At 39.3% G+C, this 18,927-nt stretch overlaps 1 protein-coding gene across 1 annotated transcript; it reads right to left on the bottom strand.

Annotated features, from left to right (window-relative positions):
- Positions 1-8,249: 8,249 nt before the first annotated feature.
- On the bottom strand, positions 8,250-18,360 carry BIN3 (bridging integrator 3). Its single transcript, XM_072399822.1, has 7 exons — positions 18,232-18,360; positions 17,372-17,433; positions 16,664-16,800; positions 15,912-15,952; positions 15,367-15,508; positions 12,603-12,737; positions 8,250-11,723 (listed from the first exon to the last, which is right to left on the bottom strand). Exons 1-7 carry the CDS (start codon positions 18,291-18,293, stop codon positions 11,577-11,579), a joined length of 726 nt encoding a protein of 241 aa, XP_072255923.1. The 5' UTR covers positions 18,294-18,360; the 3' UTR covers positions 8,250-11,576.
- Between the last annotated feature and the right edge of the window lie 567 nt (positions 18,361-18,927).

The following is an 18,927-nucleotide window of genomic DNA, read 5'->3' as shown; positions in this document are numbered from 1 at the left end:
ATGTACCTGATTTATTAAAGCTTTCCAAGGCTGGAGCAGATACACTGTGATCAGTAAAGCTGGGTAATCCAGCAAACCTGGAATAGATTTCTTCAAAGTAATTTGCTTTTTGCCAGCAAATGTTTTAAATCCTGGACCAGATTCATTCTAGATTTGCTGGATGACCCAGCTTCACTGATGAAAGTGTATCCTCTCCAGCCTTGAAGAGTTTTAACAAATCAGACCCAATGTCCTGAAGCAATGTAGGAAAGTGTTCCTTGACTAAAAGGTCTTGTCTACAGCCTGATGAAATAATATTAAAATTATTTTGATGGTGAAGTGTTCAATATGGACTTCTGTAACTTGCTGGATGGGGGTAGTAAGCCCATTTAATACTTTGTGCTTAAAAAAAATGTGTGCAACCATTGTCAGACACCCTTGCTTTGATCTCTCTACGTTAAGCTTGCAAATTCCCAGGGGCCCACAATCCCAGCTTCCTGTGCTTTGTGATCTAAGATCACCAGTGTGACGTCAACTCCAAGGGGTCTAGTTATAAAGCAGTCAATCTGACATTCAGTGAAACATTCCCTGATGGAGAATCAATTACTCCCATTGAAAAACATTCACATTGAAGATTCTCCACCAGGGAATATTTGTGTATGTCAGATTTACTGTTTTATAAATATAGTTTTTGTCACTAAAGCTGAACGGAGAAAAAGATGCCCTCCATCATAATTAAAACTAATACGCCATTAATATTTATTGCTTTTGCACATAGTGCTTAACAAACATTTGATCATTAAAACAGGAATGTATGAAATGTGGGGTCAAAAACCATAGAGTAAAAAGTTGTGCTACCTGTAGCAATTACATTTCCCAGGTCATAAAAGTCAATCACTTAAGGCAAAGTATTAAAATGACAGTGTGGGAGCCACTGTCAGTCACAGATCCAATTTGCACTGGGAGCAGGTCTGGCAGGCGCTGGTGCTGGAAATGCAAGATGTTAATGACAGCTGTGGTCCAGCACTTTAGGAGCTAAATTGATTATCTTTTAGGTTTGTGAATAGGTCATATGTAAGACCACAGGTTAATGCCTTCTAAAGAGAGTGTGAGGGGTTTATAGGAGCAGTGTGTACAGCAAGGCTTCATACACACACCCATTTATTATCGCAGGAAACAATCTTTTATGATCGTTTTCCAGTGACAAAAGAGTGACATGAACGAATGAGCACTGTACACACATCACCGTTCTGTTCTATGGAGAGGGAAGGGGGAGAACAAGTGAGTGGCACCCCACTGTGCTTTCCTCCTTTCATTTGTATTTTGGTCCTTCTTCGTTGGTCGCTCATGGATCAGTCAGAATGGACGTCAGTGCATGTGTCAGATTCTCACCCGAGATGAGCCAGACTGTTCCAATAGGGTGAGAATCATCTGACGGGGGAACATAGCCTTATACAAACCACTAAGCAAACTTAAAGTCCCTGGAAATGAACTTTTGTGCTCTTTTTAGTGACAGCTCGGCAAACGACTGCTAATCTATGGAGATTAGGATGAGCGATTGGCACACTCTCCTCTAAAGAAAAGCAAAACAGTTGTTCCTGATCCAATGATCATTAGTACACCGGTGCAGATGGACAATTGACATCAGGGAACCGCTGTACAGATGTCAGTTTTTCACCCAAGACAAGCCCCACCATCTGACATGTGTACATAGCTTTAAAGGAAGTGATGTAACCTTAAATAAGCTATCAGCAAGATTCATCATGTTTAAGTATTACTTGAAACAAGTGGAAAGTCTGCTGAAGCTTGCTAATGACCAGTTTAAAGTTACAGTTCAAGTTTATCCAGATCCCAGATGAAGGGTTGAAGTATGATTAGGCTCCTTATGTTTAAATTCAAAACTCAACAGGAAAAAAAATAGCAAAAACATTTTAAACTGTAATTTCGTCATTATTCTTTCTTACATTTGCAGATAATGATCCACAAACGTATAATTCATGGAAGCATAGGAATGTATGGACTAAAGGTCAAAATCTGTACAAAAAAAAAAAAAACACGAGTAAAAAAGTTGTGCAACCTGTAGGAATTATGTTTCCCAGGTCAGAAAAGTTAAGTACCCTATAAAAATGACATTGTAGAAGCCATTGACAGCTCCAATTTTTATTATTATTATTATTATTAAACAGGATTTATATAGCGCCAACATATTAAGCAGCGCTGTACATTAAATAGGTTAGAACACGGAGCGAGTCTAGCAGGTGCTGGTGTGGGAAATCCAGAATGTTAATGACAGCTGTGATACAGCACACCAAGAGCTGAATGGATTCGCTTCAGAATTTCTGAATATGTCACAGAGCGCAGGTCACCGGTCTGTGGGGAGCAGTGTGTACGGAAAGATTTGAACAAAGGATTAGCAATCTATAGTTCGCTTTCTTGAAGGCTCTAACTCCAGCAAAACACGGATCCTAACCCCCTGTACATATGTCAGATTTTAGTCACTGGAAACAAATGTTTAATGATCATTTACAGTTACAGATGGAGAGGAGGGGAAAGACGAGTAGCACCCCACTGTGCTCTTCCTTATAGAAAAGCACAGCGGTTAATAGGCACAACAGATAATAGTCCGAAGGGGCCAGGCCAGGTGAGTAGGGAGGATGGTGGACCAATTGGAAACCCAGGGTGTTCAATATGGCAGCCACAACATTGGACATGTGCGCAGGTGCATTGTCCTGCAAAAAAAGGATCCCTTTGGTCAACTTTCCACGTTGTTTCGTCTTAATTGCCTCCTTTAGCTGGTCCAGGAGGTTAGCATAATACTGTCCAGTGATACTAGAGCCCTGAGGTAGGTATTCCACCAACAGAACACCGTCTTTGTCCCAGAAAAAGTATGCCATGACTTTTTTGGACGATTTCTGGGTTTGGAACTTCTTCGACCACGGGGACCCGCTGTGGCGTCATTCCTTTGACTGTTTCTTGGTTTCAGGATCATTGATGTGAAGCCAGGTTTCATTCTCAGTCACTAACCTAGCCAAAAAGTCCTGTGCAGCTTCAAAATGGGCCAAAACGGCTTTGGATGCTTCAACTCGTTCCGTCTTCTGATCACTGTTCAAACATTTTGGCGCGCACTTCGTTGAAAGCTTGCCCATGTCTAGGATAGTGGTGATAACAAACCCAACACGCTCCCGTGAAATGTCAAGTATCTGAGCTATCTTTTTTGCGGTAATTCGCTGGTCCTCAAGAATCATCGCATCATAACCATCGCAGGTTGCCGGGTCAGTTGAGGTTGGGGGGCGCCCAATGCGGGGCTCATCTTCAACGGTGAAAGTCTTGAAACGAGATATCCAGGTTTTGACAGTGCTGAAGGAAGGACACTTCTCCCCCAGTGTTGGTGACATCTCAGTGTGAATGTCCTTTGCTGACTTTCCCTGGAGAAACAAAAACTTCATGGCGGCTCGTAACTCCAACAACATGAAACTTGCTTGTGCCTCTGCCATCACAGCTTCTCACTAAAAGAAAACAGTTTTAAGAATCGCAAAGACCTGATATTTGCACAGTTACATACTAAGATTTTAGGCTATCATATGCTCCCACACTCAATTTTCTATTTCATCTGGAAGGGGGCAAAGCCAGGAACTTCTCAGCACCCCCTGGTATAGCTTAAAAAAAGCCTTTCTGGATCATTTTAACATGGAAAAACTTTCAGGCCTTCAATAAACCCCCACTATAATTACAATATCCACACTTCATTAGCAAGGTGGTCAGTAGGAAAAATGATTCTTTTATTGCTGGCCAATGGGGGGAAATGGCATCCTTAAAGATAGCCAAAAAGATCATAAGTGCCTCATAAAGAGGATCTAAAGGTCCACTTTTCAAAATCAACAATCAGGTAGGTCAATGTTGTAGAATGGGACAGGTGATGTCCCTACTGCAATTATTTCTCTTACCTGCCTGATTGCTCTGGGTATTGTGCATGCACAGCATATCTGACAACCCCAGCCTCCCTCTGTGTGTGCCAGGAATTCATAAACTCCCTTTCACCTGCACAGGAGTTTGGTCATACCAGCCCAACAAATCAAAATGACCAAAGATCCTCTAATCTCTTAAGGAATCCTGGCTGTAAAACACTGTTTTGGAGAAGTTGTTTGCTGTCACCCCAAACACGTGCACGTAGACAAGTAGTTTATGAAAAGTTAGGGCTGAGGTGTATTTTACTTTTTGCACTAGTAACTCTAATCATTGAAAGGATCTTTCACATTCCTTTCGACTAATGACTGCACGATGCATGAACAAGTGCTGTACATACAGCTTTGTTCTGTTCTATGGAGAGGGAAGAGGGAGAAGGACGGAGTGGCACCCGCTGCGCTCTCTCCCTTCACTTCCATTACAATCGTCTGTCGTCCATCGATCCGCCAGAATGGTCGTTCGGACGATGGGCGACGAGTGATGTACACACACCAGATTCTCGTCCGATATTGGCCCTGAGCTGATTGCCGGACCAGAACAATTGCACGTGTGCACCTAGCCTAGAAATGGGTTTGCATCATTATCTTAAAAGTTGGTTGAGAAGTCAGGACATAAAACAACAAGGTAGACCAGGGGTATAGTTGTACTTACTTCGAAAGCATAGTTCAAAAGGTAGATATAAACCTAAACAGTTATCCTTTGATGAGATTATTTTAATCTCTATCAAACTTAACTTTACATATACCCACTGCACAATAAGAACCCTTTGCAATGCATACGCCAACTTCCCTTGGATATCCCATATACACAATAGTACTTTCATCTAACCTATGTCTGGATTAAAACACAATCACAGCAAACTCTCATACTTGTTAGAAGAGAAGGGGGTCACACCGGCATAAGGGGATTGGAATGTGGGGAGCAAACAGATGATTCTAATAGAACTGTGTAGACAGCTGAGGGGACATAGGAATCTAATTGGCTTTCACTTGTAATAGTATTTACATGGAGATGACAACGCTGGTCCACAGTGCAGATAGTCTATGGCTATGGTACAGTGGGTGACATTGTATGGTAATGTTAAAAAAAGATATGCTACTACAGTGAGTAGGATAACCTGTTAATTATCTCTTTAGGCTTTGTTTGTCTTCACTTCTCACTTCCCCTACAGAGTGAGAGAACAGAGCATTGTCTGCAAAACTTACTCTGTAAACTATTGTCTTAGCAGGACTCCATAACACCCAGTTAACCTGCAACTATCAATGCACAGACTCAGCTGTTCAAATAATTCAAGTTAAGAGCACCCTCTTGTGTTTCAATGAAGAGAGGTAGACACAGGTCACTTATACATCTGAAGTGCAATAAAATGTACCTGTTTTCTCTTCAACTGTAAGGAAGGAAAAAAAATCTCAGTTTCATTACTATTGTAGTCCGTCTCAGGTCTGTTCAGTATTCATTTTGTTTCCAGTACCAGTTTTCATTCATGGGGAATGACACCTAAAGAACTAGGAGAAAAAAAAATTGCAGTTATTGTTGGCCTCTAACATATAAAAAACACATGAAGGATTCCTGGCATTTAGTTTAAACTAATTTAAATAGCTTATCGCCAATCAAGGATGTGGCCTTTATCTATAAACAGCACAAAAAATCTTATATGAGGACAGAAGTGTCACTCCAAGAGACACAAAATCTGTTTTAGATGGCTACCATACTTTTTGTCCTGTGAGTTCTGTTTCCTGCTACATAACAAGAATACAGGATACCCAAATGCACAAGACAACTTAGGTTAGGTTTGCTGTGAGTTTGCGGTGCGTTTACCGCTTCCTCGCACCAGGAAACGCTGCCTCTTGAGAGATGAAGCATGGTTGCATCTCCCTATGGAACTGCCATAAAGAATGAATAGAGGCGGCAGTGAGTGGTACTAGTAGAGCCGATTGGTCCCAGCCATTAAATCGGCAGACGATGGTTCTTCAAGAACCAGCGATGTGGTGCGAGTGTACAAGCAGCTGGAAAGTTGCCAACCCGGAAGCAACATGTGATAATTCAATACTAAGGCAGGCAGGTGTGAACAACAATGCCCTACTGAAACCAAATTAACATGAGATCCCAAAGGATCTGCACCACACATACCAGCATACATTAAGACCATTTTTTTTTTGTTTAAAAAAATCTCACCCAGATATAAATAATGTACATCCCAGAACCCTTGAATTGTAAAAACGCAACTCATTGGCTCATATTGTTATCCTACTGGCTTTTATCCCAACATAACACCATCTGGTTAAAAATTAAAATGCAAATCTCCCATTTTATAATACAATGGTACTGGTAGCAGTCATATTGTAGGGTTAGCCAATATCCTGTTCAGAGGGAAAGCTAAATGTGTGAAAAATGAAGCATTTTCATTGCCTACATTGATTTCACTTCCCACTGGCAGTCTAGTCTTTGGGTCTGGTAATACATCAGAGGCCGATTGTCGCCTCACCCTACATCAAAGAAACATTCCCACACAGCAGAGATCTAAGTCTGACCCAGCTCCTCCCAGGTTTGCCTGCATAAAAGTGAAACCAGTCGGTGTTATGCCAGTCTGTTTTTCCACTTCAGTCAGTAAATAAGCTTTAAAACAAAACAATTGGACCAGAAGAGAAAATGCCCATCAGGCCAGTGACTTTATAGACTCCTGGGTACTGGTCACCAAGACAATGTTCTCTCCAGCCCATTTTAGCCTGGCACACCACCTAGCACTTTTCAGTGGCCATTCGGCTGTTTTTTGGGTGGTTATTGAAAATTTCAATCGCAATATAGGGGGTGTCACCTGCCTATAGCTTCTTCCCACCCAGCTTAAAAAAATTCTGGGGAGAATACTGGAAGAAATATTCATAACATTCTATCCATGCTAACTTCTTTTAGTGCAAAAGATTGGTACTGGTCACCTCCTGGGTTTCTTCAGTAGAATATGTGACATGTAGGAGTCATGTAAAAGATTTAAATACATTTACTAGTAGGAGAACTCCTGTGTCAGGCCTTGCTTCAGGTATGTGTCCGGAGCAGGGTTTAGGTGCAGTGTACAAGGCGCCAAGTATAAAGGGAGAGCAGGTATAATCCAGATGGGTTAATTATTTAAAAAATGGAAACATGCCATGGTAAAAACAAGGAAGCTTCCACTGAATACCTTCAGAAAACAATTCTTCTGTTCAAAACACAAGTAACTTAACAAGTAACCTGAAAAACAAAGTATGCATATCAAAGTGTTAAAGGAAAGATCAAAGACTTGTCTTGATACACTGGGCTTTACATGTCTTAGCATTAGAATACAGGTAAGGTGAGGTATTGTTTCTAGCAGTCAGATGCTTGCTTTTAACTTATAATCTGTGCTCAGAATAGCACCTGAAATCCGGTTGCTGGGAGTAATATGTTTTTTTCCAGTTTAGCCTCACCGCAGGATGTTGAATGCAAATCAAACTAATATAAGTAAGTGCATAAATATAGTCATTAACCTTCTGAAAAACCTTTTTAAAAATGCATGAAGTGTGGCGAGTCCATTTCAAAGCAAAGATATTAAAATGGAAGTAACCTCCACCGTAACAGCCAGCAGAAGAAGGCTCCTATATTAATACTCCGGAGTATCTATGGGGATTTTTACCTTTTCAATTACAAATGCATTCATAAAGTGAGAATTTTGGTGTTGGATGAGAAGACTGGGCTCACAATCAAAGCTCCAATTAATCTTAAATTTGTTCCAAAGGTATGAGGTTAGGGATCTATGCAGGCCACTTACGGTAAGTTTTTTCCACACCATACATGTCAAACTGGAACAACCAATGACCGTTCATAAACTGTTGACAGAAGGCTGGAAACATACAATTGCCTAAAGCGTGCATCTGCATGCTTACATACGAACTGGAAACAGCTGAACTTGAAAACGTGACATAATTCATGTCAAAGCTAGAAATGCCTCATGAGAAGCAGACTAATTCAGGAGAGAATTCCACCAGCCTCAATGGAATCACTTCCTCCTCGCCAGCCTCTCAAGCTGAAGGATCCCATTATTTTGCAACAGGGCAAAAATGTTGCAGGTGAAGAAGCAATTTAATAGAGGAAGCTTCGTAGCAATAACGACTCTGGGGACAATTCTAAAGCACTGATTGGCATCAGATACAGTCCATAGACAGGCGGTCAGTGTCCTATAAATGGATTCAAACCTTATAATAGAGTGAATTTTAGTGAACTGTGCAAAATGTTTAACATTTTTCATTAAAAATAAGGTCAGTTACTTCACTTATTGTACTAGAAAACAGAAACACAACTTGTATTTAAGATTTTTATTAAAATAGAAGCCTATATTCCCACAAGAATTAGAGAGATACAATATTAAAATAAGACATTTTTCTAGAACAGTCATGACAACAGAACAAATTAATGACACAAATGAGAGGATGAGAATTATGCACTGTAACCGTAGAACAGCTTGGCCTATTCCACAGTCTCCTGCGGTACAAGAGGGCAGATTCTGTTACAGGTCATTCTGGAGTCAAGCAGTGCAAGAAACTCGTATGGACTGACGCAGAATGGATTGTTGTAAATAAATGAATATAAAATCAAATCTACAAACAAAATATAAATTGGAGTGCTGCGGCTCCAGATTAAAGGGCGGTTGTTTACGGATTAATAGAAGTTTTTTTTGTCAAACTGAATACCTTTCTGCAGGAACATGCTATTTTGACTCACAAGGAGCTGGCTACATCCAGGGGAGTAAAGCACCTGTTCAGCATCACTGACTGCTGTGCAACTAGCATGTAGTTTCTAAGCAAGGAAATGGTTCCCAGCAGACAAATATTAGGTGCAATATTAGATTCTCTTTAAAACAGAATACATTGCAAACAGAATAGTTTAATGATTTATCAGTAAAATAAGAACCCTGTACTACTGAAAAGGAAGTGGCTACTACAAAAGGTTTGTGACAGGTTTGTTTTAAACTTTGAAGTCACAGGAGTGTAGAGAATGTGTTGAACAGAAGACAAAGTAGTGGCTGCACTGTGTGTCCCTGCAACTGACATTGAGAAATATGAAAATCCAGAAACAAATAAGACTAGTGCTTCACTTAATAATTAGGTTTTTACCATGACCCGAAACTAATGATCTAAAGGTGATCTATTCAAAATGCTCATCAGCTTCTATTGTGATTGCTGGACAATATCAAACGGTCCACTATGGGCTGGAGAAAGCTAACAATCACAAATGAAGGGTAGCAGAATCTATCTGAAATCAACATTTGTTAAACTAGATTAAAATAGAAATGCATTAACAACATGTAGTTAGCTTTACCAAGCCATGTTTTTGTAATAATTACTGTTCTGATTTTTAAGCTGTCAATATTAAAAGCCCTACTCCTACCTAGAAATCTAGAAAACCATTTGTAAGTGGTAATGAATTTACTAGTTTATTAACTGTCCACAAGAGGGCGACAAAGCAGCAGAGCTCCTGGTCATACAGTCACATTATAACAGCATGGCCATGTAGGCAAATGGGACGGATGGTGGTGTTTGCAAGCTTTAAGGAGGAACACAAAATGTGAGGTAGTATAAAATAGAACAGACACCCCAAGTCCTATACAATACCTGCTTGCAACTTACATGGTAGAATGGCTTCATTACAAATTACCTTAAGGGCAGGACAGTGCTTATTTATGTAGGTAACATAGTTTATGTGATTTATGAAGTTCTAAACAAAGAGTGCTCAAAGAACTAAAGTTTCACTTTAAAAAAAATTGGCACGAGTCAGGGCTTCATTGCAGAAAGGGACAGGTGGTGTCCCTTCTGCAATAAGCATTCTTACCTGCCTAAATGCTCTCTTGATGTGACAGAACCGTGGATTGCCACAGATGTCTACCCAGCAGATCCTGGAGTTTTCTTTAGGAAAACCTGCTTCAAGAAGTGGTTTAGATCTCCCCTATGGCAAAGTGCATCTTCTGTTATCAGTAACATGAAATATCCTAACAAGTGCCAAATGGCAGGGTCAGGAAACCCATGCCCCATGCTACATTCACTGGCACATTAAATACCAGAAAGAAGCAAAGCAAACCATGAGGTGGTTGAGTTTCTTCTACTTATATTACAGTTTTTATAAAAGAGCCCTACAAAATAATCAGCAGAACAAACGGATTAACTGACAATGCTTAAGGCTGCTCATGAAAAGGAATCCCACTCCTGTACACAGCTTGGGGCTGTCCTATTTGTAGCTGGAATTTGCTGACAGAAATGGGTATGACATAAATTTAGGGAAAAAAAATACACAAATATTAATAAATAAAAGAATAAAAAAATAGTAAGTCACAGGCCTAACAGATTCTGGGTGTCAGATCACTATGGTGAATAATAAAGTCCAGATCATGTTAGATTATCATGAACATTTTTCAGGAACTTTACATAAATAACATTAGCAACTGCTGAAGATGTCCTGGCATTGCAATTCATAAATTCTTTTATGGCTGTAATCACAATGTGGATTTCTTCAACCTCTGACAAATCTGGACATCCTTCACTAGAACTAATGGCACACCAAGGTGTTGGGCTGTTGCCGGTGAAGCCTCCAGAGACAGCAGGGGCCAGGATGAGATTCCTCTGCTATTCACAAATAACCAAACTCACTGCTCACAAATGTATTGGAGTAATGTGCAGGCATTCCCTTCAGGTTAATCTAAACAGGTAGCAGTTGGACTCCTTGGTGTTGTCAGTGTCAGTAAGGTCATTCTACAGAAAGCCTCTGAAAATGCAAGGGCATAATCAGCAATCTCAGATAGTTAATGTATGCAAGTAATCTAAAAAATGTTACCTAATGACAGTGTTATTTAAACTGTAATAAAGCCATAACCTTTTTATATGTGGGAAGGGTTAATGCCTGGTAATGTTTACCCTTTCCATTTGTCCTGGTGACCACTGTGGGCAGTGATGGAAATCCAAAATGTTATGGTTGTCTTTGGAGAAAGAATGAAGGGGAAATTCTTTCAATGGAGAAGTTTGGGTAGGAATTGCTTGCTTCTTGCTATGTCTCTTGTTGTTGTGCAGGAAGGAAAAGTACATTTCTCCAACAAGGCACAGACAAGCAGAAAAAAAAGTGGTAAACCCTTCCCTATATGGTTTTGCCCTTCTATTTCTCCCCCTCACTTCTCAAGTGGTCTGAAAGATGAATGTTTTTTGAAGCCCATGGCATCATATGTGAGAATGCTGCACAGGCAACACAGGCAGTTCTCATTACAGATCATTTGATAAATGAAGGCTATAATTACTAGAAGCTTTTATCTATAACAGTCAACTTTCTGTAAAAACTAAAACAAAGGCACTTTAGGAGTTTACTCCCCTCGCACTTGACATAATTGCAGTTTCCAATGTAACAGGAAAATACAGAGTCAGACAGCCAAATAAAGGACTACCTGGGGTATCAGTATATGGGTTATTGTACAGTATAAGTCGTGAATTAGCTATTGCCAGGCCTATTGGAATGTCAAATACTGTAATGCCAACATAGACCCAGCAGGGTTTAGACTCCGAGTACCTCGTTTACCAAACATGGATCTGGTTATAAGGAGGTAAGAATTCTATATAACTGTTTCCCAGTCTGTTCAATGATATCTGGTGTCAGTCGTCTGCTACAATGGACAGAGCACGTAGCTCAGCAAGCTTGGCTTCATTCTCTCTCTCTCTTTCAGCATCAGTAAGCTGTATCTCATCCACTTGCTGGGCCAGTTCTCCAAACACTCTGGACATCTCTGTGTAATACACCACCTAGAAAAGGAGAGAACACAATGATTTAACTGTAGGGCTAGTACAAAAATGAAGACATGAGAGAAATAAAAGGAGGCATTGGATATAGGCACAACAGTGTACAGAACAATTTTAATTTGACATACAACATAATATTAGGAATAAGGAGATAAAATATAGGTATTTTTTTTTACATAAATACCAGTTCATCACATCTAGCCTTTTAACCCATGCAAGAGTGCTCTTCATCATGTATACGTGGGACATTAGGAGTATGGTCCAATTTAAGGCTATGTACACAAATCAGATGATTCTTGGATGATACGAGCCTCAGGGTTCGTCTCTGACAATAATCTGACACATGTACAGAGGCCATCCGACGTCATTCATGGATATGTCCTGGCGGATACATGAAAGACAAAAGACCACAATGGAAGTGAAGGGAGGAGAGCCCAGAGGGATGGCGACTGCTGGTTCTCATCCTCTCCACAGAACGGCACTGCATGTACAGCACTTGTTCATTCATCTTTCATTCTTTTGTAGTTGGAAACAATTGTGAAATATTGTTTCCAATTACAAAAATCCAGTGTGTGTACGCAGCCTAAATCTATTGAGTCTCAATCAGTGGCAAAAGAAAAATCAGAGAAGGACTTTAGGGTCCTAATTTACTCTCCCTACATCTGCAGGAGGCTTGTGACAATAATATAGGCTGTAGGGTTGTTGAGTTGTCAGAGAATTACTATATCACTGTGAGTGATTCTAAACTTTTCTACAAACTAGCCCCACAGAAGCATCACCGTAACAGATACATACAAAAAGGTGAAGGATTTTCTCCTTCACACTTTTGAATATATTGTTATCAACCATAATGATGGACATCTGATGCAGGGCATTATATACCTGGGCTCGGATCAACGATTGAAAGCTTGGTTTGAAGAAATCTATGCGGCTATTGTAAAACTTCGGCATCTCTTCCAATAGCTGGCGGTTCTTTATTTCAAAGTCTTCCCGAACAGGGCGCAATTCCTCTCTGGCCTGAGGATGAGATAAAGTAACAATTATGTACAGTTTGCCCATCGATCCGATGCATTTCACTAATACAGCACTAGATGGCAGCATTTAACATTCAGAAGATTTTAGGTAAAACGATGAACTTTCAGCAAACAAAGCGGTGTCAAGACAATGCCATCAAATCAAATCAGCTCACTTGAAATTCCTGAAACCATAATACCTGAAGAAGTGCTTTGTAGTATATTGCAGTGCAACCCAGAAATTTTTTTAAGCCGGGTGGGAAGAAATTGTAGGCGGGTGGCAGCACCTGTATTGTGAGCAAACGCTTCAGTAACCACCCAAAAACAGCCGGGTGGGTGCTAAAAAGTGCCGGGTGGTGCGCCCAGCTAAAAGGGCCTGGGGAGAACCCTGTATTGGTAACAGCCTGAATACCTATTTACATTCTTTGTGAAGCAATTTTTGTTGGCATAAATAACTCCTATATACCAAGTTAAACATAATTCAGGTCAGAGAATACCAGGTCATGAAATACATTTGTTGTTTCTCTCTGTTAAAATTAAACTTTTTTTTTTTTTTTTTTGCATTTAAACCTTATTGACAGGGTTCGAGGATATTACAATTCACAAACAGTATAAAAATCACAAATAAAACAGTTGTAGAAAAATCCAGTATGCAAAAGTCAGGAATTATCCGACATGTGAAGGTATATAACATCAACATTTGAGGACACTCTAAAAGTTTCCAGTCCAGGAGAACTCAACTCACATCTTAGGTGAGAAAATTGGGGAGGAGGACTATTGGGGAATTGAAAAAGGGTCTATTATGTTAGGGGCAACGTAGATGGAAAGAGATACAGGGAGTAGGAAATGAGCATTGTCTGCTTAGCATGCCTAAAACGAGAAACTGTTACATTGGGCAAGTAAACCAATGTGGGCTTTACAGACCGTGGTAGATCTTACATGTTGGTTTGGAGGACTGTCAGGTAGACAGGTGAGTCTCGGAACAGGATGCAGTAAAACCAACGCTGGTTTTTATGTTTGTCTTCTGTGCCTTTTATGGAAGCAGTCGGATCTGCCATTATGTACATATCATTAATTCGTTGGAAAAATTGAACTCTTTTAAAAGGCAAAGAAAATGTCATGGGGAAAGGGTTGATGGAGAAGAACACACTACTGAAATGTAACGCCTGAGTTGTATGTATGGTAGTACAATTCTGAGGCTGTCTACATCACGTGTGTGTTTTGGCAATTTGTAAAATTAATAAAACAAGAACATATAAGTACATTGTCATGTTATTATGTCAACAGTTTTTTATAATTTGTGATAGAGTAGGAAGGATTAGGACTCCTGTCAGATTGTTTTCTGCTGCCCAGGACTCTGTCAGAAAGATTTCCTCTCACTTCCAATCTCATGACAATGATCCAACCCAGACAAATATGGACAGATTTTGCAGATTACCTCCTCACTTCCTGTCTGGTGAAAACACATCAGAACGGTAGATCTGGGCTGCACGGTGTCTCAGAGGTTAGCACTCTGGCTTTTGCAGTGCTGGGTACCAGGTTTAAATCTCGGCCCGGACACTATCTGCATGGAGTTTGCGGGTTCTCCAGGTGCTTACCTGGGTTTCCTCCCTCATTCCAAAAATATGCAGTGACGGTAATTGGCTTCCCCTATAAATTGACTGTATTAATAACATATGACTATGATAGTGACATTAGATTGTGAGCCCCTTTGAGCGACAGCTAGTGACATGACTGTGGACATTGTAAAGTGCTGCGTAATATGTCGGAGCTATTGTAATAATAATATAATAATAATAATAATAATAATAATAATAGATGAGTGGAAATTTCTCTAACAAGACCTTGCATAGCGGTAAAAACCTAACAGCGTTTTAGAAAAAATTGGTGGACATACACTTTTTTGTGAAACCTATTAAAATCATTTTTTTTGCAAGCAGGGAAGAAAATGTTTTAAAACCTTTAACATTTTCTATCCGCATATGTAAAATTTATCTGCAGCACTGCAGAGAGCCTATATTGTAAATACATACATGTGAATATTCCACTTTTACAGTGGAAAGAAAATGATGATGTATGGGTATATATTATACATAAGAGAAGGAAAAGTGGAAGCCCTCATGAATATTCTGTGCTGCCGCTGGCAATCTGAGAGAAGTGGGTGGAGGAGACAGAAATCAGGGGGGTTGGGGGAGATCAGGCAGGTCTGTATATTATACTGTAAATGGCAATTCCTGCTGTCAGGTGTAGTGCAACTATGTGGATATACAAGTCATAAAAAAGGCTTCAGGCTAGCCATTGCATAATGTGACATTGCATTATACGTTCTAAAGTAGATGGGCACGGCCAGGTAATGACGTTGCATGCTTTACCCATGACAAGCACGCTGATACTGTACGAGACACTTTACCAAAAAGGAAGTGGTTTCTTGAAATAGCAGCGGAAATGTCAGAAATAGGCACAGTAGGAAAACAGTATTAATAAGTTTTGATATAGTAAATGATTTGGTTGGTGTTGCTCTTTATACACTTCTATAAATATTTGGAATTACTTCTCTAGAAATGTCAAACTCCAGCTTCTTTGTAAACCCCCAAACAGAATTATAATTTGACAACTATTAGCCACATACGGACCTGGTGTAACTTGGCAATCACAGTTCCGGTTCTCTCCTTCTCCTCATATTTCTCCATTTTAGTCTGAAGTCTCTTGTATTCCTGTAGAGCCTGCTCCCTACGTTTCACAGCCATGTTTAGCGAGGGAAAGACACTGCTATACCTGTTAGATACAAACACTATTACACAGCCTGCTGCTACATATATTTAAAAAAAAAGGAAAAAAAAAACATGACCAGAGCTCTGTGCTATAAATATGTTTATCCTACAATATATATACCGCCTGCTCACGTGATTACAGTATGATGAGTATACCTCCCCCCCTTTCAGCAATCAGGCTGGAAATGACATGGTGAAATAAACAGCTATTACATATGAATAGAATCAAACTAGGAATATGTATATTGTACATAGATAACAGAGATGTTGGTGCTTTTTTTTTTCTTTTTTAGATTGAAGTTACACTTTTAGCCTTCAAATGCGTAAAAAAACTAATATGAAGTAAATTATACTCAATGCTAAATAATACTAAGCAGCGACATGGATTTACCATATGTATGGCTAACCTTTTTAAAGGATCCATCACTGTCTTCTGAATTTGGTTAACCTGTAAAATTAATAAACATTTGAATGAAACACATACATACATACATATGCACACACACATACATAACAGCAGTACACACATTATATATATATATATATTACACACACACACATATATAACTATATAACAGCAGTACACACATGACTTTTGAAGTTTTCCAGCAATTAAAATAGTAAGATGGGATGTGAGAATATTTTTTTGGTCTTTTTGATTTATTTATATTGATATATAAAAATGCTTATAGCAAAAACACAGCCTAATGGGATAGCAGTGCGTTTACTCAGTGTACCATGTATCATAAAAAACTGCAATGTTCTTTTCCCTCATAAAATATTTGTTACCTATTTTTTCCCTATCTTAGGTCTGCTTATCTTTTCCACCCTTTTTAAGCCACTTTTGGTTGTTGCACTGAGGTACACATCATCCTTTAGGTTGGTTTGCTAAATACCAATGGTGAATTATGTCTATACAACAAGTGTCAGTTTGGCTGCTTATAGTCTATGTCAGGTGTGCAGGCAGGGTGACTACAGAGAAGCACAATTAGTGGACTGTTGTCCTGTTTTCACTCAAAACAGGAAGGGAACTGGTCAAGGACCTTCTTGGCAGATCACAAGATATTGATTTAATACAGCTATAGATTTAAATAGGTTGAAAACATAAATTTAAAAATAAAACATGATTCTGTAAACTGAACCAATATGTCACAAGTACCTTCTCCTGATTGAACGCATCCATACGTTTCATTGCTGTGTCCAGTGCCGTCACCATTCCAAGAAAATCTGCATCTGGTTCACACAGGGGGTTCCCTAACAAGTCTGAGGATATCCTGACAGCTGACTTAGACATGGCTAGTATGGAAAGAAATACAATCATCAGAAAATACACATTATTAGAATGAAAACCTGTTAATAGAACCCAGTGCTGAGTTAAAGTGGAACTAAACTCCACAATATTCATCTCTACCTGTTCCCTCCCAGAGTGCTACCATCTTCGTTTTTCTCCTCCTGCCATCCTAATTGGCCGAGATAGGATGAAGTAACACTGGTGCACTGGAGTCCAATAATTCCCAGCACATGCAGGGGAAGCAGGGAATGACAGGTATGTTGGCAACCAAAGTTGACACTGCTCATCTCAGTTCAGCTTTCTGCCAGAAACCAGTAGCGATCAGGCAGGTAAGACAGATTATTGCAGAACAGAATTGTCTGTCCCCATCAGTAAAAATGACCTAAATGATATCACTAATTACTTAAGAATATTCTACTTGCCTGGCTACCATGCTGATCCAATCGGACCAAAAATTATAAATCTAAAAGAAGTGAACAGACCCGGGTTTATGAGAGAGAGAGAGAAAAATAAAAGAAAGAAAGAACATAAGTAAAATCAGAGCAAGACACGCAGGAGAAGGAAATATGTTGATACCTAAATCAGCCTCTATGCTTTTCTTCATGTCTTTCTGCAGTTTTTTGGTCTGTTCTTCCAGCCTGCAAGAAACAGAAGATGTTATAGTGTCACATGTGAAAATTTGTAGGCAATGGAAATAAAGCAGTAATAGGATATACAAAATAAAGCATGCAAAATACAGATACTGAATCAACAATGTTACCAAAACAGGCTGCAAACAACACAAAAAGATGGGTCACACATTAGTGTTTCAGAATGTATTTGCTTTAAAAAAAAATTTTGGTTATTTTCTTTTGATGCATTTTTCAGGGAGACCGTGTCTTAAAATTTATGCCTTGTGTATGCTGTTTTTATTTCCAGTCATTTCTGTTTTATAAATGTGGAACAGTACACAAAATGCATACTGTAGTGCTATATGTAATGGCACCAATCATATCTATTTGTTTCCTGTATTGCCTATTTAACAGTCTTACTGGCACAAAAGGTCTTAAAACGTATGAACAAATCTGCTTAAAGGATGTAAAGACAAACAAAAAATGTATTGCAAAATTCTAATGCAAACTGAAATGCAGACACACATAAAAGAAGAGGTCCATAAAAAAACAATAGATTAAAATGCAAGGAGATATGAAAAATCCTATGGATCTCAGCATTCAGTTGTGTGCCATTGTAAGCTCTTCGGGGCAGGGTCCTCTCCTTCTCCTGTGTCACTGTCTATACCTGTCTGTAATTTGCAACCCCTATTTAATGTACAGCGCTGCGTAATATGTCGGCACTATATAAATCCTGTTTTTTAATAATAATAATAATAATAATAATAATAATAATAATGACTAAGCAGTTAGACAATGCATAGTAGGTATAGACAGGTGACTTACTGTTGAAGCTTTCCATATTCTCGTTCAAAGTCTCTTTCTACCTGAAACCAGAAAGGACACATAAATGCCCCATTACATTACCACACATCCCAGATAGTACAACTCAACACCCCCTGGACTCACAAAAGAACATTGGGGTATTTTAGTATTAGAAAACCACATGTACACATTCTGCTAAATACATTTTATGATTATTCCAAAAATGAAATCCACCCTAAAATCTTACACCTTGTTATCTGTTTATGGTCCTGTAACACCCTCATGTTGTGATTTATATCAGATTCTTCATTGGAAATACTTTAAAACAAGTTTTACTGTCACTGAAAATGTCGCTTCCTGTTCACGCACTGCAGTGGTTTGTGCTGGCAGATTTATATAACAACCACGCTACTTAGCACAAGTGTCCTCACACAGAATTGTATTAAAGACTAAAAAAAGATGGTGATAGAGTTCCACTTTATAAATTTGCACCAAGCAGGGCTTTATTGCAGAACGGAGGGCTGCAACAAGCATTTGATGAAGATCAAAACAAGAGAAGAAGTAAGAAGATGGCAGATCTCATGACTGAAGGGGAACAAGTAAATTTAAACTGGGTTTAGCTTAGTCTCTTGCAAATGGTAAATGGCACAGAAGTGTGTTGACTACAGTGCGATGGTAGGGGGATTTGTAGGTTCCATAATAAATGTACGGATGTCT

Source organism: Pyxicephalus adspersus, chromosome 2 (assembly GCF_032062135.1).
Source record: "Pyxicephalus adspersus chromosome 2, UCB_Pads_2.0, whole genome shotgun sequence".
Classification (NCBI taxonomy): Eukaryota; Metazoa; Chordata; class Amphibia; order Anura; family Pyxicephalidae; genus Pyxicephalus; species Pyxicephalus adspersus.
Note: the sequence above shows the minus strand (reverse complement) of the source record. Positions and strands in the feature narration are given on the sequence as shown.